This window comes from Phyllobates terribilis, unplaced genomic scaffold, assembly GCF_046119375.1.
Source record: "Phyllobates terribilis strain yellow unplaced genomic scaffold, ASM4611937v1 Scaffold_56__1_contigs__length_8794411, whole genome shotgun sequence".
In the NCBI taxonomy this organism is placed as follows: domain Eukaryota; kingdom Metazoa; phylum Chordata; class Amphibia; order Anura; family Dendrobatidae; genus Phyllobates; species Phyllobates terribilis.
The window spans coordinates 892,240-918,523 of record NW_027362816.1 but is presented as its reverse complement, the minus strand read 5'-3'; the positions used below and the strand labels follow the sequence as shown (position 1 = coordinate 918,523).

The following is a 26,284-nucleotide window of genomic DNA, read 5'->3' as shown; positions in this document are numbered from 1 at the left end:
CAACATCCATAGAGTGGACCTTAGATTTATATCAGAGTTTAATTATTACCAGTTGCCTTTCTTTGATGTACTAATCAAGAAAGAATAGGATTGGACCCTAGGGACACTCATCTACCATAAACCTACAAGCACTAATAAACTATTGAAGTGGGATAGTCACCACCCCCTTCCTCCTTAAAAAAGCAATATCCAAGGGCCAATTTTTACGGTTGAGAAGAAACTGCTCTAATGTCACAGATATTAATATACAGGCAATAGACATAAACACCAGATTCAAGGAAAAAGGTACCCACAGTACATTTTGGATTTCACACAGTTGTTTGCAGAAACACAGGAGAGACAGACATTCCTCCATACCTAACCAAGAGACCCAGAAAAATATGGGATAACACAAGTAATAGGAAGTTATGACAATCAGAGTGACCATATCTTTAATATCCTCAGAAAACCCTGACCGACCTGGACCTGAGGGTGCTGCGTGATTTACTCCCACAATAAGTTTCAGAAAGGGTTGGTCAATTAGGGACCGTTTAGTGCATAGTTTCTAATAAAACCTGCACCAAAAGGGACTTGGCTGGATAGAAGAGTCTGCGGTTTCTTTAAATGTGGAGAAAGTTGTACATGTAATTGGATGAGACCATGTAGATCTTTCTCGAGTTCCTCTACAGGTAAAATCTTTTTCCAGAGGGATTATTCCAACTGTAAAATCTCAGTACTTGTGTATATGGCCACATGCAGCTGTCCCCTAGATTATATATGCATGGCCAAGAGAGAGTCTAGGAGGAGGGTGGGGGGGGCATTTGGGCGAAATACGCCATAGTCGGGACACCCCATTAGTGAGACACATGAACAGTGTACATTGAGGTGAAACCAGAGACATCTCCTTTTGCATCATTGAGGTGATTAATCCCAATGTGAGAGGAGGTGATCACAATAGATGTATCCTCAAAAAGGAAAGCGAGTGGATTTCCAGACTGGATTCACGAGCCCCTAAGGGACTGAATGAGCAAATTTCCTATGCCTGTTTTGTATGATTACAGCCCCATCCTGGATTACATTTTGGATTTTATACTCTACCCATTACTACTTAGTTCCCTGTGAATGGGGTTCACATATTGTTGTAATTTATCGAGAGATCTGAGCTTCTATATCAGAATTATTTATTATCAGTTATATCCCACATCTACTACTTCATAATTACCAAGTGTGGTGTTCCTTGTGTATCTCTATGCAATAGGGGTCAAATTTGACCATTTAGGAATATACTGTGGGCCACCATCCCATATTTTATGTAGTGATAAAGTGGATCTACATGCCTATTGCCTGATGGGAGGATGTGCAATACTTGCTTTAGTCTCCCATGACTCTGATCTCAGAGACAGGACTTTTCTATATTGGTGGAATGCAATCCAATACCATATGCGCTCCGGCGTGGAACGCATGCTTCCGGACAGGCGCAGTCTCAGACAATGATCCTAGATGTGCTGCGAGATGGAACGCATATCTACGGGCATACATAGTCACGGGTACGTGTGGTGCAGCAGCAATTAGTTTATTTGGCGTTTAAGTTCAAAGCACGTCACTTTCGGTCATGCACACTAGGGAATGAATATTATTGGACCTCTAGCGCATGAGAAGTAGCGCAGGAGCAGTACATTATTGTAGACAGACTCCATTCTACTCTGCTCAAAAAAAAAACAGTTAAACTACAGAATATAACTCCAAGTAAATCAAACTTCTGTGAAATCTAACTGTCCACTTAGGAAGCAACACTGATTGACAATCAATCTCACATGCTGTTGTGCAAATGGAATAGACAATAGATGGAAATTATTGGCAATTAGCAAGACACACTCAATAAAGGAGTGGTTCTGCAGCTGGGGACCACATCTCAGTACCAATGCTTTCTGGCTGATGTTTTGGTCACTTTTGAATGTTGGTTATGCTTTCACACTCTTGGTAGCATAAGACAGACTCTACAACCCACAGAAGTTGCTCAGGTAGTGCAGCTCATCCAGGATGGCACATCAATGCGAGCTGTGGCAAGAAGGTTTGCTGTGTCTGTCAGCGTGGTGTCCAGAGGCTGGAGGCGCTACCAGGAGACAGGCCAGTACACCAGGAGACGTGGAGGGGGCCGTAGGAGGGCAACAACCCAGCAGCAGGACCGCTACCTCCGCCTTTGTGCAAGGAGGAACAGGAGGAGCACTGCCAGAGCCCTGCAAAATGCCCTTCAGAAGGCCACAAATGTGCATGTGTCTGCACAAACGGTTAGAAACCGACTCCATGAGGGTAGTATGAGGGCCCGACGTCCACAGATGGGGGTTGTGCTAACAGCCCCACACCGTGCGGGACGCTTGGCATTTGCCACAGAACACCAGGATTGGCAAAGTCGCCACTGGCGCCCTGTGCTCTTCACAGATGAAAGCAGGTTCACACTGAGCACATGTGACAGACGTGACAGAGTCTGGAGAAGCCGTGGAGAGCGATCTGCTGCCTGCAACATCCTTCAGCATGACCAGTTTGGCAGTAGGTCAGTAATGGTGTGGGGTGACATTTCTTTGGAGGGCCGCACAGCCCTCCATGTGCTCGCCAGAGGTAGCCTGACTACCATTAGGTCCCGAGATGAGATCCTCAGACCCCTTGTGAGACCATATGCTGGTGCGGTTGGCCCTGGGTTCCTCCTAATGCAGGACAATGCCAGACCTCATGTGACTGGTGTGTGTCAGCAGTTCCTGCAAGATGAAGGCATTGAAGCTATGGACTGGCCTGCCCGTTCCCCAGACCTGCTTCTGATTGAGCACATCTGGGACATCATGTCTCGCTTCATCCACCAACGTCACGTTGCACCACAGACTGTCCAGGAGTTGGCGGATGCTTTAGTCCAGGTCTGGGAGGAGATCCCAGAGGAGACCATCCACAACCTCATCAGGAGCATGCCCAGGCGTTGTAGGGAGGTCATACAGGCATGTGGAGGCCACACACAATACTGAGCCTCATTTTGACTTGTTTTAAGGACATTACATCAAAGTTGGATCAGCCTGTAGTGTGTTTTTCCACTTTAATTTTGGTGGTGACTCCAAATCCAGGCCTCTATTGGTTAATAAATTTGACTTCCATTGATGATTTTTGTGTGATTTTGTTGTCAGCACATTCAACTTTGTACAGAACAAAGTATTCAATGAGAATATTTCATTCATTCAGATCTAGGATGTGTTATTTGATTGTTCCCTTTATTTTTTTGAGCAGTGTATAATTACTAGCTATTGAGCCCGTTATACGGCCGAGTGGCGAGCATTTTTATTGATTATTAATTTTATTAATGGCGCCTGAGTCAGTACGTGCGCATACTGTGCTATTCTGCGCCATTTTATTAAAGACACTGATTGCAAATTCGCATATACGATGTCTTCAATAAAATGGCGCCGTAGTGCGATATGCACATGTGCTGACTCCGGCGCCTCACTACACAGGCACCACTCATCCCGGCTTTGGACAGAAGGACGCTTCCAGCATACTGAGAATTCAGGAGGGTGTACTCACGCTGAGCGCTGTATATGTAACATACTGAGAATACGGGGGGTGTACTCACACTGAGCACTGTATGTATTACGTGCTGAGAATACAGGGGGATGTACTCATGCTGAGCACTGTATGTATAACTCGCTGAGAATACAGGGAGGTGTACTCACGCTGAGCGCTGTATATATAACGTACTGAGAATACAGGGGGTGTACTCACTCTCTCACGGTCTCTATCTCTCTCTCATCCTGGACATAATGTCATTATTGCTCCAAACTGAGCATGCTCAGTCTATAGAGGCTTAGGACAGATGGACACATCCCTGGTTATATTATATATATATATATATTTATATATAGTTCCCAGCTTGGGTATAAATATATATGTATGTAATAGACTGTAGACTTATGTGTAATAAATATTCTTTATGATGCACAGTTTTGTCTCAGTGTATAGCATAAGGAACAGATAACGTTAAGCATCACTAACAGGGTTGGACTGGCCTGGCGGGGTATCGGTGAAATGCCCTGTGGGCCCCAGAGAAGTAGGAGGAAAGAAAATAAAATGGAAAAAAACAGTTTGTCAGGACACTGGCCCTTTAAAGCCGAAGGCAGGGCGCGCGCATGCAGGGTTCTTACCTGACCCGCTGCGTTGACGCACATCAAGATGAACGCGGGATGCAGCGGTGAGAGGGCGCTCTGCTCTGACAGGCCGCGCGCCGACGTCACATTGCAGTAACATTACATGGCCGCTGGCCCATCAGAGGCCTCACTTGTCAGCTTGCGGTCTCAGATAGGACGGTGGCCTTTCAATGTTCCTGCTATGTGACATAAGAACGCGGCCTGTCAGAGCAGAGCGCCCTGTCACAGCTGCAGCCGGCAGCCAGTTTAATGACCGCAGCAACTATGAAGCAGCAAGAGGACACCAGGGGAGCGTAGGAAGGTAAGAAGTATTTTTTTTTTTTTATCCCCCCACCTTCTGTGATTAGACAGGGTAGAGGATATGGGGTCTGACAGATGGGCTCAAGATGAGGACAACAAAGCAGCCCAGAATGGGCTACTAGGTGGAGGGGCCCAGGATCTGGGACATTATTAAATAACATTATTAAATAAAGGGGCTCAGTGTGGGGACACTATTAAAGGGAACCTGTCATGTGAGTTGGAGCATGTAAACTGCCCACTGCAATATTCATCACTAACACGCTTTTTGAATTAATATCGGTGCTATAATCTTTAGTAAAAAAAAAAAATCACTTTATATGCTTACTTACTTGTTTAGTCATATGGGTGTTCCTTTCTTTATTCAGTCCGACTTGCGCAACCCACTCAATTTGAATTGTCCCCGGTTTTCGCCGACGTCACATGATTTGGCTTGTTGTGGTCCCGCGCTTGCGCACTGTATGCTGTCATCCACGCTTGTGCAATGTGTATTGTAAAGCCACGTGTCGCCGCGATGATCGGTTCTCGCGCATGCACAGTGACAAGCGGCTCCCGTGCATGCATGTATACTATATATACAGGAGCTCTGTATATAGTGTCAGTGTACAGGTAATGCAGTGATCAACAGTGACATTATATACAGGAGCTCTGTACATAGTGTAATGTCACCAGTCACCGTATTACCTGTACACTGGCACTATATACAGAGCTCCTGTGTATAATGTCACCAGTGGTAATATTAGTGTTATCAGTATTGTAGTATTCGGTCACTATGTTGTAGTAATATGTGGTCTGGTCATGGTGTGACAGTATTTCTCTCTTGTATGTGATATTATTTGATCACTATGTGGTCTGGTTGTGGTGGCTGTGGCAGTTTTTGACCCTTGTATGTGGTATTATTAGGTTACTATGGGGTGGTAATGTGTGGTCTGGTCATGGTGTGGCGGTATTTATCCCCTGTAATTGGTATTATTAGGTCACTATGTGGTGGTAATATGTGGCCTGGTCATGGCGTGGTGGTATTTCTCCCTTGTATGTGGTATTATTGGTCTTGGTGTAGTGGATTGTTCTGTGTATGGAGGTAATTTATTCTCTCTGATATCAATAAGGGAAAGATTATTGATTTACAATAGAGATTAAGGGGATTAAGTTAATAAAGGATTCGTTATCTTAGACGAAAAGGATTTAAGCAAACAATTGTCTATACTAGAGAGGAAGCTACAGTGTCACCAAACTGGAACACTAGTTCTCCTACGGAGAGCTGAAAATGCAGTGATAAAGCAAGGAGTGCGTTGTCCGCATCAAATGGACTTTGAGTGTACTAGTGAGGAGTCGTACCAATGCACCTCAGCCAGTGAGGTCCTCAGAAATCAACTGGGAGCTGAGAGTAGCTCTGAGGGGCCATAGTGACACATCTTGACCCTTATGGTCCCCACAGGGCATGTTGGGCCTTCCCATAATAATTTGTTGGAAAGTTATATACTCCTACATGTAACCGGAAAGTTCCTGGCTGTGCATAATGCTGAAGAAGCATTCATAAAGTGTTGTGCCTGCTATATGATGTATTACTTCTCATCAAGTTCTTGTTAAGAAAAGAAAAGTTTATTTTCAGACTTTGGTCTCCCTCATTCATCTCCATACCATCTGCTCCGGGTCTGCCCAGTACAACGGCAGCATGCCAATTGCAGAGTTGGGGGATATGACTCCGCAATATATATATATAATTTTATACATTTTTGTCCTTTTGAGGATGCGGGGCTCAATTTCAGCTATTGCTGTGGGATTTGTGATTTCTATCTGCGCCACTGTGTATAGGATAATAGAGTATAGTAAAATTGTTATGGACGTGACTTAACTAACATTGTGGTAACATACATAACATACTGGGAAAACAGACTCACTGTCTGTTTTCCGTGTAGTAATGGATATTTCTTGTTGCTAAAACTGAGATTTTTTTTTTTCCACTTTAAAAAAAGATTTAAACAGCTCTCATTACTGCGATCATACAACATACAGGCTCTGATTGCTCAGGTGATGCACTGTACTACTGTAGTGCCTTTTATTATCACTGCCTGTCACTGTAATACTAACGGCCCCATACACATGAGATAAGTGTTGGCTGAACGGTCATTTGGCAGACGGCTATCTCTCCAGACTCCCCCATACACACAAATATTCCAGCTTTCCTGTGGTCTGTATGAGAGAGTCACCTCCAGACTCCACTAGTGGAGGATTATCTACAGGAAGAAGAAACAGATTATCCTCTGAAATTCAGAATGCCAGATCCTTCTCTGCCCTGACATCATCTGTCAGGAGGCCCCCAAATACGTTATATAGTCGACCAAAAACCCCCAAAATCACTACTTTCATGCAACTTTAGTCTGTGTATGAAGGGGTTAAAAGGTAACTTATTGAACGCTACCTCTGGCCCGACCTAATAGACCTTCATACATTGCAGGCCCAGACACCATTATTAGGCATTTGAGTATTGTAGTAACTAGGCAGCCACATACTATCGAGTACTTGGGCATTCAGCTAAACTCTGTCAAACTTCCTTAGATGCCATGTTTGCTTTTGAAAGCAGCAAGTGGTTAAACTGCCAGGGTTTTTGTTGTAGCCGCACCTGTGCCATCCCTGTGGTGTACATCTATGTTCTGGTGCCCAAAAGAGTTAATTTCTTTTTTAAAAACAACAAGTGTTTAAGGTGTTAAAAAAGAAAATGTGTCTTGCGCTTTTGCGTATTTTTTTCTTTTTACAAGAATTGTTAGTGCAATTTTCTTTTGAAACATTTTAATATCTGCTTTTTTCTGGTGTTTTTCTTGTAATATAGGAAAGCCTAAGGCCAGACATAAACCCCATAAAACACTGTACATGTAGACTTTGGTATCAAATAATTTCTGTCTGCGGTGTTTGTGCAAACAAAAAAGTTTTTTATGAAAGCCTCAAACTTCTGTGTGTGAATCAGACATGAGATCTAACGTGATAGAAGATTACAGTCCGGGGAAGACGGGAAACATTCCTATAGACGGACGGTGCTGATGTGGACAGTGACGGACTCTGGCCAAATATGTTTTTAGAGCAGTAGTAGAAGATGAAGATGTCGTCCTCATCATGAAGTAGTTATTTCTCATGTCACGTGTAATGAATATCTCCTGCAGTATTGCTAATGCCGATTCCAGTGTCGGTAAATGAGACGAGAATTAGCTTTATGGAAGATGAGTCTATGAGAAATGTATTCAGCTGCAGACTCCAAGGAAGAAACTGCTTGTTGTCTGCGGCCTAAAATATACTGTATAGGTTTTATTAGTAGATGTAAAGAAGAAAGCTACATACTGTGAAATAATAAATTTCATATGTTTCCCCTTAATACTTAACTCCAGTAATTTGTATTATTATACGTGATTTTTATGGTGTTACATCCGTTGATTTTCTTCTCATTTAGGTCTCTACAATATCAGATCCTCTCAGTGAAGATCTTCTATATAAGAGAATTTTCCTGATTTACCCATCAAAGATCGAGATGAACAGAGACGAGATGGCGGAGAGGATATTACACCTCACCCTAGAGATCCTCTTCCGGCTTACTGGAGAGGTGAGAGATTCTGATGACGTCACATTACATCATTCTTATCTATGGGAATAACAGTTGGACAGAACTGGAGAGGTGAGGACTCTGGAAAGGTCTGTAGTGAGATTTATTAATGTGTCTCTCCATAACCAGGATTACACAGTAGTGAAGAAGACCTCTAGTGAGCGCTGTCAGGACCCTGTGTCTGGGGGATGGAGAACACCCCTGAGCCCAATCACAGGGCCTCCACCTCACCCCCTGATACATGAGGACTTCAATGACCAGAAGATCCTAGAACTCGCCTACAAGATGATTGAGCTGCTGACTGGAGAGGTGACACTGCTGGGAATGCTGGGGCATTATACAGTAATGCTATGAAGGGATCGGGGGATGACTGTATCATTGTATGTGTCAGGTTCCTATAAGATGTCAGGACGTCACTGTCTATTTCTCCATGGAGGAGTGGCAGTATTTAGAAGGACACAAAGATCTGTACAAGGACGTGATGATGGAGGTTCCCCAGCCCATCACATCACCAGGTAATAGTCAGGACTAAATAAACACAGCCTATAATTATCTGTATGTAAAGAATGAATTCAGTCCCTGTATGTGTTTCCTCCAGATCTATCCAGTAAGAGGACGACATCCGAGAGATGGCCCCGTCCTCTTATTCCATTGGACTGTAAACAAGAAGACCCCAATGTTCCTCAGGATCATCAGGTAGATGCAGAGAAGGTGTCATGAGATCCCCCCCTATATGTCTTGTTTTATCCCCCAGTATTATAGGTTTTATACTTGTGTAATGAGATTGGTGGAGATGGCCGGATTAGAGTTGATCATAGATGGAACTTCTCCATCTGTCTGTGACTTTTACAATATTTGTTTTAGGGTGAAGATCTGACCCATTTTAATACTACAGAGACATATGTGAGGGGTGATGAGCGGTGTAAAGAGGAGATTCCTACATATGACTACCCAGGTGAGTAGTAAGCACTAAATGCAGAGAAGTCACAGATTCTTCTCAGTCACCGGCTGTGGCTGCTTTATCGGTTGTGTAGTCCGGCTGTATCACAATCGTGTGATCACCATTTTGCCTCTAGACCATAACATTCTCCTCCACCCAAAACTGTTCAAATGACTTTAGGTATTGAAGCCCTTCTCTAGAACTTACAACCTAGAGGATCCATCTACCAACTGAAATGAGAAGATCACTGTGATCTGTCATTGCCTTGGTGAATAATTTAATATTTTGCCATTTTTATGGACAGCTTAGATAGAAATGTTCAAAAATATAAAATTCAAGGATATTTTATTAAAAAATAATAATTAGTTTTATTCTTGGCAGATAATTTTACCAGGAGATCAGAGGGAACGCTGACATCTTCAATTTTTAAAACAGATGATCTTGAGATCCCACAGGACACAATTGAAGTGGATGCCATTACTCCAGATATGCCATCATCCCATCTCAACAAAGATTTGCCATTTGATTCTTTAAAACAGCTCCTGTCTTCTGATTCATTACTGACTGAAAATCTGAGTCACAAAAGAGGCATTAAAAAACGAACTGCTCCTAAAGCAAAGAAGCCATTTTCACTTTCAGAATATGGAAAAAGTTTTCCCCTCAAAAAGTCGTTTCTTCAAAAAATGTACACAGCAGAGAATAGAATTTCCTGCTTCAAGTGTGGGACATGTTTTAACCAGAAATCAGATCTTGTTAGTCACCAGAGAACTCACACAGGGGAGAAGCCATTTTCCTGCTCAGAATGTGGGAAATGTTATTTATCGAAATCACTTCTTGTTAGACACCAGAGAACTCACACAGGGGAAAAGCCATTTTCATGTTCAGAATGTGGGAAATGTTTTACATGGAAATCACTTCTTGTTAGACACCAGAAAAGTCACACAGGGGAGAAGCCTTTTTCATGTTCAGAATGTGGGAAATGTTTTATCCAGAAAGCGCATCTTGATAGCCACCAAAGATTACATACAGGGGAGAAGCCTTTTTCATGTTCAGAATGTGGAAAATGTTTTAGCCATAAATCAGATTTTGTTAGTCACCAGAGAAATCACACAGGGGAAAAGCCTTTTTCTTGTTCAGAATGTGAAAAATATTTTAGCCGTAAATCAGATTTTGTTAGTCACCAGAGAACTCACACAGGGGAGAAGCCATTTTCCTGTTCAGAATGTGGGAAATGTTTTGGCTCGAAAGCAAATCTTGATAGCCACCAGAGAATCCATACTGGAGAAAAGCCTTTTACATGTTCAGAATGTGGGAAATGTTTTTTACAAAAATCACTTCTTGTTAGACACCAGAGAAGTCACACAGGGGAGAAGCCTTTTTCATGTTCAGAATGTGGGAACTGTTTTCTAGATAAATCAACTCTTGTTAATCATCAGAGAATTCACATAGGGGAGAAGCTTTTTTCATGTTCAGAATGTGGGAAATGTTTTAACCAGAAAGCCTATCTTGATAGCCACCAGAGAACTCACACAGGGGAGAAGCCTTTTTTCTGTTCAGAATGTGGAAAATATTTTATGACTAAATCATCTCTTCTTAGACACCAAAGAATTCACACAGGGGAGAAGCCTTTTTCATGTTCTTAATTGTGGAAAATGTTTTACTTGGAAATCAACTCTTACTAAACATCAGAGAAGTCACACATTTAAGAAACCTTTCATGTTCAGAATGTTGGAAATTTTCTAACCGAAAATTATATCTTCTTAAAGGAGTTGATTACTACTAGGACATCCCCTTGTCATTCCTCATGTTTGGTCTCATTAAAATAAAAACACTCATACTCTCCTCCCGTTGCAGCGCTATTCAAGTGGTGTCGCGACTCGCGTTCCTGGGGCTCACATAAGGTTGTTACATCACACTAGCCATGCGCATAATCAGTTTCATTTACTGTCATTATATCTGGGCTGTGGTTACATCATACTGTAGAGGGAGCTGTGAGGAACATTATACTGGTAGTTGTAGGGTACATCATACTGTATAAGGGTCTGTGGGTGACATTATACTGGAGGCTGTGGGGATATCACACTTGTTTTGGGGCTAAAGGGGACACTATACTGGCGATTGTGGTGAAATCCTACTGTATAGTCGGCTATGGGGGAAATTATACTGGGTACTGTGGGTACATCATACTGTATAGGAGTCTGAGGTGACCAAACTGCATAGAGGGCTGTGAGGGACATTATATTGGGGTCTGTGGTGACCATACTGTTGGGCACCTTAGATTGACAGTCCATCTGTAACTGAAAAGTCATCATGACGTTTGAACAAGATTGAGATGAAGAGAAAGAGAACGACAAAATCAGAGAAAATGTCCCTTTATGAGGTACTTGGATGTAAATTTTTATTTGTGATGCTGCCTGCATCTCATCCGTACTGTGATTTTGTAAGGGCCGCAATCTGATGATGGCTGGAAACATCAACTCCCAGAATATTTTTACCATTGATAATGACATACTGGGAGTTGTTGGTTCATGTGCTACAAATGCATATGGCTCTGACCTGACATTAGAAATAATTGTTATACTAAGCTTGGTTCATTTATTCAAATACTTATGGTGGTTCTGATGCTGTATTCTTGTTCTGATGGTAGTTCTGGTGATTTATTCATGTACTGATGATGGTACTGGTTTTGTATTTATTTACTGTTGAAGGTATTGGTGCTGAATTTATATACTAATAGTGGTTCTGATGATATATTCATGAATTGATGATGATTCTAGTGGCCTATTTATTTACTTAGTGTGGTTCTTGTACCATATTCATATATTATTGATGGGTCTGGAGAAGTGTTGGTCGAGCATATGTATTCTTAACCCTTTAGGCGTCCACGCTCGGGTGCTCGCCGAGTATATGCGGCTAGCTCGGCATCTATGTTAGTGTCACCGCGGGTGCATGGCTGATAAACAGGCAATCCCTGCATGTGTCACAGCTGTTTATCAGCCGTGACACTAACATAGAGGCCGAGCACGCCGCAAATACTCGGCGAGCATCCGAGCGTGCATGCCGAAAGGGTTAACAATTAGTGATGATTGAACATGCTCTTTGCTCGAGATTTACGAGCATGCTCGGGCGAGCACCTATTATCTTCAGCGTGCTCGGGCTTTAAGTTTTCGTCACTCCGTGCACATGATTTGCAACTGTTTGACAGCTTTAATAACAAGCATTCCTCACATGTATTAAAGCTGTCAAACAGTAGCAAATCATGTTCACGGAGCGACGAAAACATAAAGCCCGAACACGCTGAAGATAATAGGTGCTCACCCATCACTATTAACAATACATGCTCGATCAACACTAGTCTGGAGTTCTATTTATATACTAATGATGATTTTGGTTTCATATTCATGTACTGATGATGGTTCTGTCGATGAATGCATCACTAGAACACCATTAGTACATGAGTATAGTAGCAGAACACCCAACCCTACATAAATATGTCACCAACACCACCATCAGAACAAGAATATGTCAACAGAACCATCATATGTACATGAATATGTCACTAGAAACACGATCAGTACAGGAATATGGCACCAAAAACATCAGTTTCATTGCAAGCTGTATATTTTGCATAATTGAAACCAAATGGCCTCCATTATACTTAAGCTATATTAGTTTCCACGACTATCCTTGGGTCTGACATTTACAATATATAATGTTAGGAATTAATATTGCTATTTGGCATTGTGTAAGTGGTCTGCAAACAATGAATGAGTCTATATCTAGCTCTGAAATTGCAATCACTATTAAGCCTCACCCATAAAGTACACCACATATTTTAGTTTTGCTGGGATTTTTTTGGTGAAAAGGTAACAATGTTAATGGAATTGGTCATCAGATCTTGATAACTGACCAATCTGGGCAGGGGGTTGTGTTAGGGGTCATATTACCTTACTGTCTGACCCATTCCTTTGCTTGGGGTGAGGTGCCATTGGCCTTATCTGCCTAGGGCATTAAAATGCCTTGTCCTGAATGACTTCAATGTAATACTGACATGTGGACCGGGTCATCAAGGACTGGTAGCAGAGCCCATTTCTCCAATAACTCCCCACGACAGCACCACAGGAGGATGTCACCCCACTCTAATAGGGACAATAATCACAAAGAGGTCAAATAACCCCTCCCATATCCTCTCTCCAGTGTTTTTTCCTGTCCCTACTGGAATGAAGACGTCATCTCGTGGTGTTCTGTGCCGGCGGTAGACATTGGATTAAGATTATCTATAGCCAGGTATCGGAGATCGACTGGCCCTACTTTTCCTCTCCTTTTTCTGCTCCTGTCTCCTAGTGGACCCAGGACTCCCCTTCCAGTCCTAACCATTGGTTAAAGTCTGGGAGGTTCTTCAGGCTGGAGGCCTCACTGAGCTCTCCAGCCTATCCCCCCTCCCCCCCTCGTGATCATCGTCGGACCTGGGACAGCGTGGGACACGGAGCTCCTCTGCATACTTCCGGCTTGTCCCGCACTGGAGTACATGTGACATGGGTCCGGTCATCGGAAGTGACGTGTTTATAATGTCACTTCCGGTTTTGCACTCCACACTGGAACTCAGCAACACTGCTACACCAGATAGTGAAAATTATGGTGGAGATGACCATCTCTGATTGCATGGGCCATCCACCCCTTGCTCTCACAGCTGGACATTGGGTGGGAGTCTCTATAAGGCTACGGCCCCACTCGTTATTTGGTCAGTATTTTTTCTCAGGAGTGGGAGCCAAAACCAGTTGAGGTACAATCAGAGAAAAGGTATACTAGAAACAAGTGCACCAATTCTGCATTTATCACCCTCTCCTGGTTTTGGCTCCCACTCCAGAGAAAAAATACTGATGAAATACTGATAGTGGGGCCGTGGCTTAATCAAGACAAAGGTGCTGGGTCCAGTTGCCTATATAAGAGCTCGGACTGAAGACACCCTAAGGTAGGACCACCTATTGTGATTTACATAGAGGATTTAAGTTCTTCCCGCTCTTCGTCTGCAGAGCCTAGCGCTGTTCCAATCTCAGTAAGTTGTCTGGCATTGAGGGGCCCTTCTCCTTGGAGCAGGTTGTTGTGTATGATAGCAGTATTTATCGGTCGACCATGACAGCACCACGAGAGAGGGGATCCGCCCACCAAGGACAGGAAACCTACAGGCTTAAAAGGCGGCGGCCCTCCCTCTCGCCTCAGTTTGGTTTCCTGTCCTTGATGGAGGGAACCTATTGCAGGCTCGTGGAAGATCTTGATGGCGACGGCTGTCAAGCAGCGCCCCTATCTGGGATCTGCAGCTCCAGCGTTCTGCCTATGCGAGTGCACCCCTATCTGGGAGAGGCACAGCATGTTTTTGCACCGGATATGCAGGGGAGCTGCGCCCCTATCTGGAGTGGCAGCCCTTTTATCTGCTTCAGCCAGATTGCTCTTTCTGTAGAGGAGTCTGCCCTGGTTGGGATCCGGATTGCAGTGGGACTGCGCCCCTATCTGAGGTGGCAAGCCCACCATTGCCCTGGAGATGCGAGTTGCGTGGGGTGTTGTCCCCATCGACACCAGGCGGAGGTTGGCGCGCCGGGTCTGAGGCCGTCTACGAACTTCCGCCCCCGACCAGGAGCGGGCCGCAGGAGAGCGGCGCCCCGTTCAGAGGTATCAGGCCATCGCTATGGGCAGGACCTACCTGGGAGCGCCGGCGGTGTATGAGGCATCCTCGCACGGGCGCACACTTCCGGTAAGTTGCGGCCTGATGACGTCACCGCGCCTGGAGGACATCATGTGACCGGAAGTCGGGTTACCGGCATCTGTTTGTTAGTGTGGTATTAACCGCGATGCATGCGTCCCTGAAAAAAAAAAAAGTCGACAACTCCAGTTCCGTGCATAAGTGGAGAAGCTGCTGTGGAACTGCGCCCCTGTCTGGGATCAGCAGCTCCAGCTCTGTACATCAATGGGAGCACCTTTTGAGCTGCGCCCCTGCCTGGGGGCAGCAGCTCCTGCTTTGATTGGCGCACTATTGGAGGCGCCCCTCCCTGGGATTTACCACCTCAGTATTGCTCAGGCATGGACGGAGGGAGAGGAACAGGCCTGTGACTCGTTCCTGCCTCCGAATCCGTACAGCTGGTGGTGAGTGATCTTCGTGAATGTTTACCTTGTTTATGGGGCCCTTTCCTTGGTATGGTTTCTAGGAAAGGCTGAAGGATGTTTGCGCAAAACTCAAAAATGGGTGTGTGTGCGCTCTGTAAGACCCCATCTGGGCCAAGGGCATCATGCTTTAAAATTGGCTTCAGGATGGAAGCTGGACCTTAGACCTCTAGGCTAAAGTTAGCCACATGTCTGGGCCGCCAGAGCCTCATGCTTGGCCTTCAGAATTTACCACAAAAATGAGCCTCAATCTGCTCAGTAAATGTTAAAGTAACACTCAGAGGTTTTTACTGTTGTCCTCCAGTCTGTTTACTCCATCCATAGGACGGCACATGGTGTTAATACATCACATGGTCTCTGTGAAGGTCTGCTGTCCAGCTGCGTCTCATCAGTTGGCTCCTTCAGGTGGGGCTAGTCTGACAATTGAGATTTACCACCCAAAGGAAAGGTTTATCCTTCATTCAGATGGATTACTCTTTTAAATATAAATCTGAGCGCAGTGCCTCACAGTGCCTTATCAAGCCTCTTTGCACTTCACAAAGAGCACATCATAGCTCTTTATATCACATTATAGTGCCTCATTGCACATCATAGTGCGTCATGGCAGCGCTTTATAGCACATCATAGTGCCTCATGGCTCATCATAGTGCCTCATGGCACATTATAGTGCCTCATAGCATAGCGCCTCATGGCACATCATAGTGCATCATAGAATAGCGCTTCATAGCACATCATAGTGCCTCGCCTCATGGCACATCTTAGTGCCTCATTGCACATCATAGTGCGTCATGGCATAGCGCTTTATAGCACATCATAGTGCCTCATAGCATAGCGCTTTATAGCACATCATAGTGCCTCATGGCACGTCATAGTGCCTCATCGCATAGTGCTTTATAGCACATCATAGTGCCTCCTGGCACATCCTAGTGCATCATAGCATAGCGCTTCATAGCACATCATAGTGCCTCACCTCATGGCACATCATAGTGCGTCATGGCATAGCGCTTTATAGCACATCATAGTGCCTCACAGCGCCTCATGGCACATTATAGTGCCCCATAGCATAGCGCCTCATGGCACATCATAGTGCATCGCCTCATGACACATCATAGTGCCTCATGGCACATCATAGTGCGTCATATCATAGCGCTTCATAGCACATCTTGGCACATCATAGCATGGTGCCTCTTGGCGCATCGTAGCATGGTGCCTTACGGCGCATCGTAGCATGGTGCCTCACGGCGCATTATAGCATGGTGCCTCACGGCGCATTATAGCATGGTGCCTCAGGGCACGTTATAGCATGGTGCCTCACGGCGCATTATAGCATGGTGCCTCTTGGCACATCATAGCATGGTGGCCTCTTGGCGCATCGTAGCATGGTGCCTCTTGGCGCATCGTAGCATGATGCCTCTTGGCGCATCGTAGCATGGTGCCTCTTGGCGCATCGTAGCATGGTGCCTCACGGCGCATTATAGCATGGTGCCTCACGACGCATTATAGCATGGTGCCTCACGGCGCATTATAGCATGGTGCCTCATGGCATAGCTTTTCATGTCACTTAATAGTGCCTCGTGGCACATAGCGCCTCACAGTGCCGCATAGCGCCTCACAGTGCCGCATAGCACTTCACAGTGCCGCATAGCGCTTCACAGTGCCGCATAGCTCTTCACAGTGCCTCATAACGCATGTTAGAGTCTCAAAGCACATTATAGTGCGGTATAGCATCTCATATTTGCTTTATAGTGTCTCATGGCATAGTGCCTCATAGCGCTTCATAGCGCCTTATGGCTCTTCATAGCATAACATATCATAGTGACTCATAGCATATCATAGTGCCCTATGGTGCATTCATAGTGCCGTATAGCGCCTGTTAGTATCTCATAGCGATTCACAGTTCCTTTTAGTACCTAATGGGGCCTCATAGTATCTCAGTGCTTCAGGGTGCCCCTGTGCCTTGTAGTGCTTTTATAGGGTGTCTGTACCTCATAGTCCCTCTTTGTAAAGGTACTGGGAAAAAAAAAGAGGAATTTGATTGAAATCTGGTGACGGAGGGGTGGATCAAGGCCTATTTAACTGGCCAGGCACCACTGTTCAGGGCTTCCCAGCTTCATTCTCCCTATCATGGAGTTTGATAGTGAACAGCAGCAGCTACTGCAGCAGCAAGTTGAGCAGCCGCCATCTCCACCATCTCAGCGGCAGTTTGGGGAGCCCCAAAAGGTGCATCGCCCGCGTGTTTCTGGTAATGCCCGGTCCTCAAGAAAACGAGGTTCGGCGTCTAAGTCCAGTCATCACGGCTCCAGCAGGATGGACGAATCTGCAGCCTCCAGGGATGATACCCCCCCCCCCCCCCCGGCTGAGAAGGGTCCTTCCTCCAAATCGGTACCAGCCTTTTGAGCCACCTGGATTTCGGAAGGCCATGGTTCTAAGAATGATCAGAGAGGACAAGGCGAGGGTCCTTCTGGTTGCCCCCTTTTGGCCCAGGAGGCCCTGGTTCTCATGCCTGAGGAACATGTCCATCTCCGATCCTTGGGTCCTACCAGAAATCCTGGATCTCCTCAGCCAGGGTCCGATACGCCATCCTCAAGCTCCTGGCCTCCACTTGACGGTGGGGAACTTGAGAGGTCCCTGTTAGAACGCAAAGGATTCTCCCGAGATCTAGTGACTACACTAATGCATAGTAGAAAACCTGTCATGACCAGGATTTACGCTAGAACTTGGAAAACACATTTTTAATCTTTCTCTGGTTCTACAGTTGGTACGGGAGCTCCAATTAGTAAAATTTTAGGATTTTTACAGAAGGGCCTCGAGATGGGGTTGGCGACAAGCACCCTTAAAGTCCAAGTCTCGGCCTTAGGTGCTCTATATAACTGTGACTTGGCAGGGAATTACTGGATTTCTCGCTTTATCAGAGCTGTGTTGAGATCCAGACCAGTTATCAAAAGCAATTTAGTACCCTGGGATCTAAATTTAGTTCTAAAAGCATTAACCGGTTCACCTTTTGAACCAATAGAGTCGGCATCTCTTAAAGTCCATCTCCCTTAAAACAGCGCTTCTAATACGTCTAACATCAGCTAGAAGGGTTAGTGATATCCAGGCTCTGTCTTCATCCCCACCTTTCACTCAAATCCTGGACGATAGAATAATTCTTAGAACGGACCCGGCATATCTCCCTAAAGTAGTTTCCCGTTCCATAGACTCCAGGAAATAATACTTCCCTCGTTCTGTCCTAATCCAAGAAACCAAAAAGAAGCAGAGTTCCATACCTTAGATGTTAGAAGATGTGTGATTAAGTACCTGTCAGTCACCCAGGCCTTCAGGAAAGATAGTTCCTTATTTATCTCCTTCCAAGGGGTGAGGAAGGGGCTTAAGGTTACTAAATCCTCCATAGCTAGGTGGATCAGGGAGGCTATTAATCTAGCCTATGTCTCCAGCGGTGAGGAAGCGCCACAGGGGTTGAAGGCTCACTCTACCCGAGCAGTGGCGACCTCGTGGGCGGAGAAGACGGGTGTCTCGATGGAAGACATATGTAAGGCTGCTACCTGGTCTTGTCCATCTATCTTCTATAGGCACTATAGACTGGATTTGGGTGTTTCATCCAACCTCACATTTGGGAGAAGAGTGCTCCAGGCTGTGGTCCCTCCCTAGACTTTTTTCATCTCTGCAATTCTCTCGTGGTGCTGTCATGGTCGACCGATAAAGTCATAAGTTACTTACCGGTAACGGGATTTTTCGGAGACCATGACAGCACTCTTATATTCCCTCCCTTCACCTTATGGGAGCGCTCCTGATCTATTAGTTACAACCTTTTCTCACTTAGTGGTGTTGTATAAAAATGTTATTTTTATGATTGTTTTGCTATGTCTACTAACCTGGCGGTCCTCTCAATGCTCTGTAATCCAAACTGAAGCGAGAGGGAGGGCCGACCCCTTTTTAGCCTGTAGGTTTCCTGTCCTTGGTGGGCGGATCCCCTCTCTCGTGGTGCTGTCATGGTCTCCGAAAAATCCCGTTACCGGTAAGTAACTTATGACTTTTCCTTCTCCCCTCTCTTTTAGGGGGACAAGGCTCCTGCACCAAGGAGCTGATTTAAAACATTGAGCTGCAAATGTGCAATTTGTGCAAAAAAAACAGACATTCTCCCATAGAATGCCGGTATGCGAGTAATGCACTGAAAAAATTGTTAAAGGTGACCAACCTTCCTTAATGGAGGATATCAAGGGGATAGTTCACCATGAAATCCAATCTTCCCTGGCCTCTTTTTCCCTATCCACTCCCAGTATCCCTCCAGTGGCTAAGAAAAGAAAAGTTAGCAAGGAAGAAGAAGGGGACTCTGACTGTCAGAAGAGATGTCCATACCGAAAAAACGTCTAGAGGAAGGCGAACTAAGCCCAGCCCCAGAAGCTGTTCAGAATAGGAAATATTATTTCTCTTCCAAGAATATGGAAGACCTCCTTATGGCAGTGAGAAAAACCATGGAAGAAGGTGGAAGAAGAATAAAACTACACTTATGGTTCAAGAAGAGTTGTTCGGCGGCCTCCGGTCAAAGAAGAAGTTGGTATTTCCCATACACAAAAACATCCAGGACCTAATCTTGGATCAATGGGAATCCCCGTTGAGGCTTAGTATTCCCACCGAACTAAGAGACCGGTTTCCAGTGGTAGAGGAAACTGCAAAATACTGGTCCGAAAATAGACATTCAGGTTGCAAGAGTGGCCAAAAATGGATGGACAGTCTTTAAAGAAGATCCTGGGAGACTTCAGCAGCCCTGCTGAACACAAATGTCATCTCCACTTGCATAGCATGATCAATGTCCCGCCAGCTTGTTCAGCTAGAAGAACATCTTTCTACGGGTACTCCCAGAGAAGATATCCTAGCATCCTTACCTCTCTTCAAGAAGGGTTGGGTTTTCTAGCAGACGCGTCGGCAGAATCAGTAAGGGTGAATGCAAGATCGTCAGTTCTATCGAATTCCTTGAGACGTGCGCTCTGGTTAAAATCATGCAGTGGTCATATGACTTTGAAGATGAAGCTGTGTTCTATTCCCTATAAAGGAAACTACATGTTTGGACCAGCTCTTGATGACTTATTAGAGAAGGCCTCAGACAAGAGAAAATCTCTGCCTGAGCCAAGAATCTCCAGGAAGAGATCCTTTTGACCTTCTCAAGAACAATCACCTCAGTACAGAGTTAAAGGAAAGTCGAGTAGGTGGAACGATCGAAAATGAAGGCGGGTCAAAAATGTATTTCTCTCCCAAAGTCAATGTCAGAGCAAACCATGATGCCAAAAAAGTAGGGGTCCGCATTTTAAAATTCCTCCACAAAAGCGCAAGATGTGCAAAAACCAATAGACCCTAAAATCCGTTCAAGAAGGGATAAAAATAGAATTCTCCCCTTATCCTCAACAAAGAATGAAGATAACTCGCCTCTAGTCTTCAAAGCTTTATGACCCCTTGATGTCCGGCCTAAGAGGCTTGCTATCCTCAGGAATAATCTCCCTAGTTCCAGAAGCAGAGAAAAACTGAACCAATACCTCGTATACAGAAGAGTCAAGATGGAGTACATCAGATCGACTTTCCACCTATGTGGAGAGCTGCCCACTTACTAAAGACTATGAGACTTTTTCACCACGGAGCACTGGTTCTGTCAATATTTATTATTATTATTATTATTATGATTGTTTTATTAGTGATTTACATGTTATGTTTTATATAATTCTGCTTGCTTGTCAGTATGTGCAATAGATTCACTTGTAAAGTGTCCAGCATTCCATTAATCTCAGTAGTGATTTGTTTGCTCATCAGTTCAGCTTCAGGAATCAATGCTTCCATTCAATGACCATTGCTCAGGAGCCTTAAACCATTGTTCTCTGAGAATCACCACAGGGGTCACCAGTGATGGGCATCTGAAAGATTTTTCATTTTTACAGCTAAAAGGAAATGTCTAGGGGAGGAGGCTGATCCCAGGGAGGGAGTAAGAGAAGCCATGTATTTGGTGGGAGTTGTTTGGAATGATGTCGAAGGGAGAGGATCTAATCTAAGGACCGACTGGGCTGCAGGGCCGCCATCAGGGCATTACTGCCCTTACTGGCGTATGGGGGCCCGGTGAGCAGAGGGGCCCGACGGGGACCTAGCAATCTGAACTTACGTCCTCGGACATAGGTTCACTTTAAATTTATTACCGTGTGGGAGCTTCCCGCACGGCAATAGTTAACAGTCGCCAGCCAATCGCAGGCCAGCAGCTGCCTGACATCAGTTTGCACATTGCCAGCATGTGACGTCACTGCCGGCCTGTAACTGGCTGGCGTCCGCACCTCAGATGAGGAGGAGAGTCGTCGGTGGAGCGGCAGCAAGGTAAGGAGAACTTTTTTTTTCATTTTTTTGTAAAACTGAGACATGGGGGCAGAATGCTGAGGGGGAGACACACAGCAGAATGCTGAGGAGGAGACACACGGGGGGCAGAATGCTGAGGAGGAGACACACGGGGGGCAGAATGCTGAGGAGGAGACACACGGGGGGCAGAATGCTGAGGAGGAGACACACGGGGGGCAGAATGCTGAGGAGGAGACACACGGGGGGCAGAATGCTGAGGAGGAGACACACGGGGGGCAGAATGCTGAGGAGGAGACACACGGGGGGCAGAATGCTGAGGAGGAGACACGGGGGCAGAATGCTGAGGAGGAGACACACGGGGGCAGAATGCTGAGGAGGAGGCACACGGGGGCAGAATGCTGAGGAGGAGACACACTGGGGCAGAATGATGAGACACACGGGGGCAGGATGAGGATGAGACACACGGGGGCAGGATGGTGATGAGGATGAGACACACGGGAGCAGGCTGGTGATGAGGATGAGACACACGGGGGCAGGATGGTGATGAGGATGAGACACACGGGGGCAGGATGGTGATGAGGATGAGACACACGGGGGCAGGATGGTGATGAGGATGAGACACACGGGGGCAGGATGGTGATGAGGATGAGACACGGGGGCAGGATGGTGATGAGGATGACACACGGGGGCAGAATGCTGAGAAGGAGACACACGGGGGCAGAATGCTGAGGAGGAGACACACGGGGGAAGAATGCTGAGGAGGAGACACATGTGGGCATAGCACTGTGGAGGAGACACACGGGGCAGAACGCTGAGGAGGAGACATACTAGGGCAGGATGGTGATGATGAGACACATGGGGGCAGGATGTATTTTATTTTTGAGGATACTGTTTTCAGTGAGAGGTGGTCCGGTTAATGTGCAGGGCAGCACTATGTCACTTTTTTTTCTTCACCTGGTGTAGTGTAAAAGTTGGGGAAAAATTGGGGAATGTGCTCTGCAAACTGCTCTAGATAATCTGTTATGCAAATGTAATGCAGGTGCCGGAATGCAACGCACAGAGACACAAGGCGAGAACAGTCAGAGATGATTGTAAACAGTTTTATACAACAGGTATTCTGAAACAAGGGATTAGCAACAAGGGTAATGAACAGTGGTTTGAAATATCAGCGAAATACGAAATTTCTCAAAGTAAGGCGCAGTCTCTTAAAGTAAGGCGCAGTCTCTTTAACTGTGCATTTGGCCCTAGCGGGTTTCACCGGTTATTCCCGCTAGGCCGTGAGTCTCTTCCGGACAAATTCAATTAGATCACGTTGTGCTACTTTAGCCCCAACCGTTCCCCTCCCAACCTGAGTATCTAAACCCAATTGTCCCCGGTACTGTGGGTGAACAGTGGAAGTGACGGCCCTGTTCACGTATGCAGCTCCTCTGCTTCCGCTGGCGTGACTTTCCTGAGGCAACCGTCTCTCAACTCCTCTCTGATTGGCCGTTGGAGGCAGTCTCTCGAGCCTTGGATAGGGGGGTCCAGGCCTCGTCTGTCGGCGGGCGACGTCTGGTTCCGCAAACTCACTCAGTACCGCGATCAGGTTCCTAGTCCCCTCAGCAGGCACAGTACTCGGGTCACAACTGTGAGGGATCCGGAGCTCTTTTACCGGTGCCCGGCTGGAGTACCTCTCAGGCCTCTGGATTTGGCCTGTGACGCGGGGTTTCTCAGGATGCAGGGAGCACGTCTGCTCCTTTCTGCTGCTTGGCGCCAAAGACCCCTCAGGTTTGGCGCGCTGGCCTCTTATCTCCTGGAACTCCTTCCTGGAAGTCACCTGATCGGGTCCAGCATCTGAACCTGCCCTCCCTGCAACTTCCCTTGCATATTTTGGTTCCGCTTGACTGTATCTGGCCAGTAGATGGCAGTCTCGCTCCATCCTTGAAACGTCATGTTGAAGTCCTTTTACAAGCTTTCTTGCCTGTTCTACACAGAGACGAATCCTGGCTGGAAGAAGTGCTGGCAGTCTGTGCTGGATGAAAGAGAAAAGCGAAGATGAACGACTTCAACTAGAGACGTCACTGATGAGTCGATGTGTTACCTGTACACTATACACTACACTGTACGCAGGGCTCCAGTGTATAATGTCACTGATGATCCCTGTATTACCAGTACACTTACACTATAGACTCTATATTATGTACAGAACTCCTGTGTATAATGGCATTTATGGTAATATTAGTATTGTTTTTTTTTTATTAATGATCAGTATTGTAGTATTCAGTCACTATGTGATGGTAATATTATTATTTATTATTATAGCGCCATTTATTCCATGGTGCTTTACATGTGAAAAAGGGGTATACATAGCAAAAACAATTACAATAATCTTGAACACAATGTGACAGTGACTGGTACAGGAGGAGAGAGGACCCTGCCCGCGAGGGCTCACAATCTACAAGGGATGGGTGAGGATACAGTAGGTGAGGGTAGGGCTGGTCGTGGCGCTGTATGGTGGAGAAATGGTTAATGCAGGTTGTAGGCTTGTCGGAAGAGGTGAGTTTTCAGGTTCCTTTTGAAGGTTTCCACGGCCGACGAGAGTCTGATGTGTTGGGGTAGAGCGTTCCAGAGTAGCGGGGGAAGCACGGGAGAAATCTTGTATGTGATTGTGGGAGGAGGAGATAAGAGGGGAGTAGAGAAGGAGATCTTGTGAGGATCGGAGGTTGTGTGCGGGTATGTACCGGGAGACTAGATCAGAGATATATGGAGGAGACGGGTTGTGAATGGCTTTGTATGCCATGGTTAGGGTTTTGAACTGGAGTCTCTGAGCAATGGGAAGCCAGTGAAGAGATTGACAGAGAGGAGAGGCCAAGGAATAGCGGGGGGACAGGTGGATTAGTCGGGCAGCAGAATTTAGGATGGATTGGAGGGGTGCAAGAGTGTTGGAAGGGAGGCCACAGAGCAGGAGGTTGCAGTAGTCAAGGCGGGAGATGATGAGGGCGTGCACTAGTGTTTTTGCAGATTCATGGTTGAGGAATGTGCGGATCCGGGAGATATTTTTGAGTTGGAGTCGGCTGTAAGTGGAAAGGGCTTGGATATGTGGTTTGAAGGAGAGTTCAGAGTCCAAGGTTACCCCAAGGCAGCGAGCTTGAGGGACTGGGGAGAGTGGGCAGCCATTGACGTTGATAGATAGGTCAGTTGGGGTAGTTGATTGAGATGGCGGAAAGATGATGAATTTTGTTTAGTCCATGTTAAGTTTTAGAAATCTAGCAGAGAAGAAGGATGAAATAGAGGTCAGACATTGTGGGATTTTGGTTAGTAGAGAGCAGATGTCGGGTCCAGAGAGGTAGATCTGTGTGTTGTCAGCATAGAGGTGATAATGAAAGCCATGAGATTCTATGAGCTGTCCCAGGCCTAAGGAGTAGATGGAGAAGAGTAGGGGTCCTAGAACTGAACCTTGGGGGACACCGACAGATAGGGGACGCGATGAGGAGGTGGTGTGTGAATGGGAGACACTGAAAGTCCTGTCTGTTAGGTATGAGGAGATCCAGGATAGGGACAAGTCTGTGATGCCGAGAGAAGAGAGTTTGTAGTAAGAGGGAATGGTCCACTGTGTCGAAGGCAGATGACAGGACTAGGAGGAGGAGGACAGAGTAGTGTCGCTTGGATTTGGCGGTTAGTAGGTTGTTGGTGACTTTAGTCAGTGCAGTTTCAGTAGAATGGTGCGGTCGAAAACCAGATTGTAGGCGGTCGAAGAGGGAGCTGGAGGAGAGGTGGGAGGACAGTTCAGAATGGATGTGTTGTTCCAGTAGTTTTGAGGCATATGGGAGAAGTGATATGGGGCGATAGCTAGTCAGAGAGGATGGGTCAAGGGAGGGCTTTTTGAGGATGGGTGTGATTTGAGGCATGTTTGAAGCATGAGGGGAAGACACCAGTTGTTAGTGACATGTTGAAGAGGTGGGCTAGGGTTGGGATGAAGATAGTGGTAAGGTTTGGGATGAGGTGGGATGGGTTTGGGTCAAGTTCACAGGTGGTGAGGTGTGATTTGGAGAGTAAAGAGGAAAGTTGATCTTCCGTAATGGTGGAGAAGGTGGTTTTGGAGGAGGAGGGTTGAGTAGGTGTGGGGAGGGGCTCTGTGGACTTTAGGCAAAAGCTTTGTCTGATGGTATCAATCTTCTGCTTCAAGATTGAGGAAAAGTCTTCGGCTGAAATAAAAGGAGAGGGAGAAGGCACTGGGGGACGGAGGAGAGAATTCTACATTCAGCAACGCTAGAGGCCCGTCGCAGTTCTTTAGTTAGGCTGGTGTGCCAGGGTTGTCTGTTGATTGAGCAAGCTTTGGTATGGGTGAGGGGGGCGACTGAATTGAGAGCTGCAGCTGTTGTGGTGTTGTATAAAGTGGCAGCAACATCTGCATTATGTAAGGACCTAATGTCTGTGAGAGGGAGGAGGTATTCAGAGAGTGAATGTAGGTCAAAGTGTTTAAAATCTCTGCGAGGGTATGCAAGTTTGTGGAGTGGGGATTATTGCCCTGGAGAGGAGAGGATAGAGAATGTAAGTAGGTTGTGGTCAGAGAGAGGTTAGATAGGGAACAGAGGCGGTTGAAGATGAGGTCCAGTGTGTGGCCGTCTTTGTGGGTGGGTGCGGAACACCACTGAGTAATGCTGAAGGAGAAAGTGAGGGATAGAAGCTTAGAGGCAGCGGAGAGGGAAGTGTCAATGGGGATGTTGAAGTCACCCATGAGGATAGTGGGGATGTCAACAGAGAGGAAATGAAGTAGCCAAGTGGTGAAGTGGTCAAAGAAGGTGGTGGTTGATCCTGGGGGGCGGTAAATGA

At 46.0% G+C, this 26,284-nt stretch overlaps 2 protein-coding genes across 2 annotated transcripts in view; both read left to right on the top strand.

Moving 5' to 3' along the window:
* LOC141192229 (uncharacterized) overlaps window positions 1–10,675 on the top strand; it is a 421,525-nt gene extending 410,850 nt beyond the window's left edge. The window contains exons 2-7 of the mRNA XM_073661720.1: window positions 7,900–8,049; window positions 8,179–8,358; window positions 8,441–8,564; window positions 8,648–8,745; window positions 8,914–9,004; window positions 9,371–10,675. Of these exons, the coding sequence (XP_073517821.1) occupies window positions 7,978–8,049; window positions 8,179–8,358; window positions 8,441–8,564; window positions 8,648–8,745; window positions 8,914–9,004; window positions 9,371–10,632 (1,827 nt within the window). The 5' untranslated portion in view covers window positions 7,900–7,977 and the 3' untranslated portion in view covers window positions 10,633–10,675. The remainder of the gene's footprint in view (window positions 1–7,899; window positions 8,050–8,178; window positions 8,359–8,440; window positions 8,565–8,647; window positions 8,746–8,913; window positions 9,005–9,370) is intronic.
* LOC141192230 (uncharacterized) overlaps window positions 1–26,284 on the top strand; it is a 480,396-nt gene that overhangs the window by 322,129 nt on the left and 131,983 nt on the right. The window lies entirely within an intron of this gene.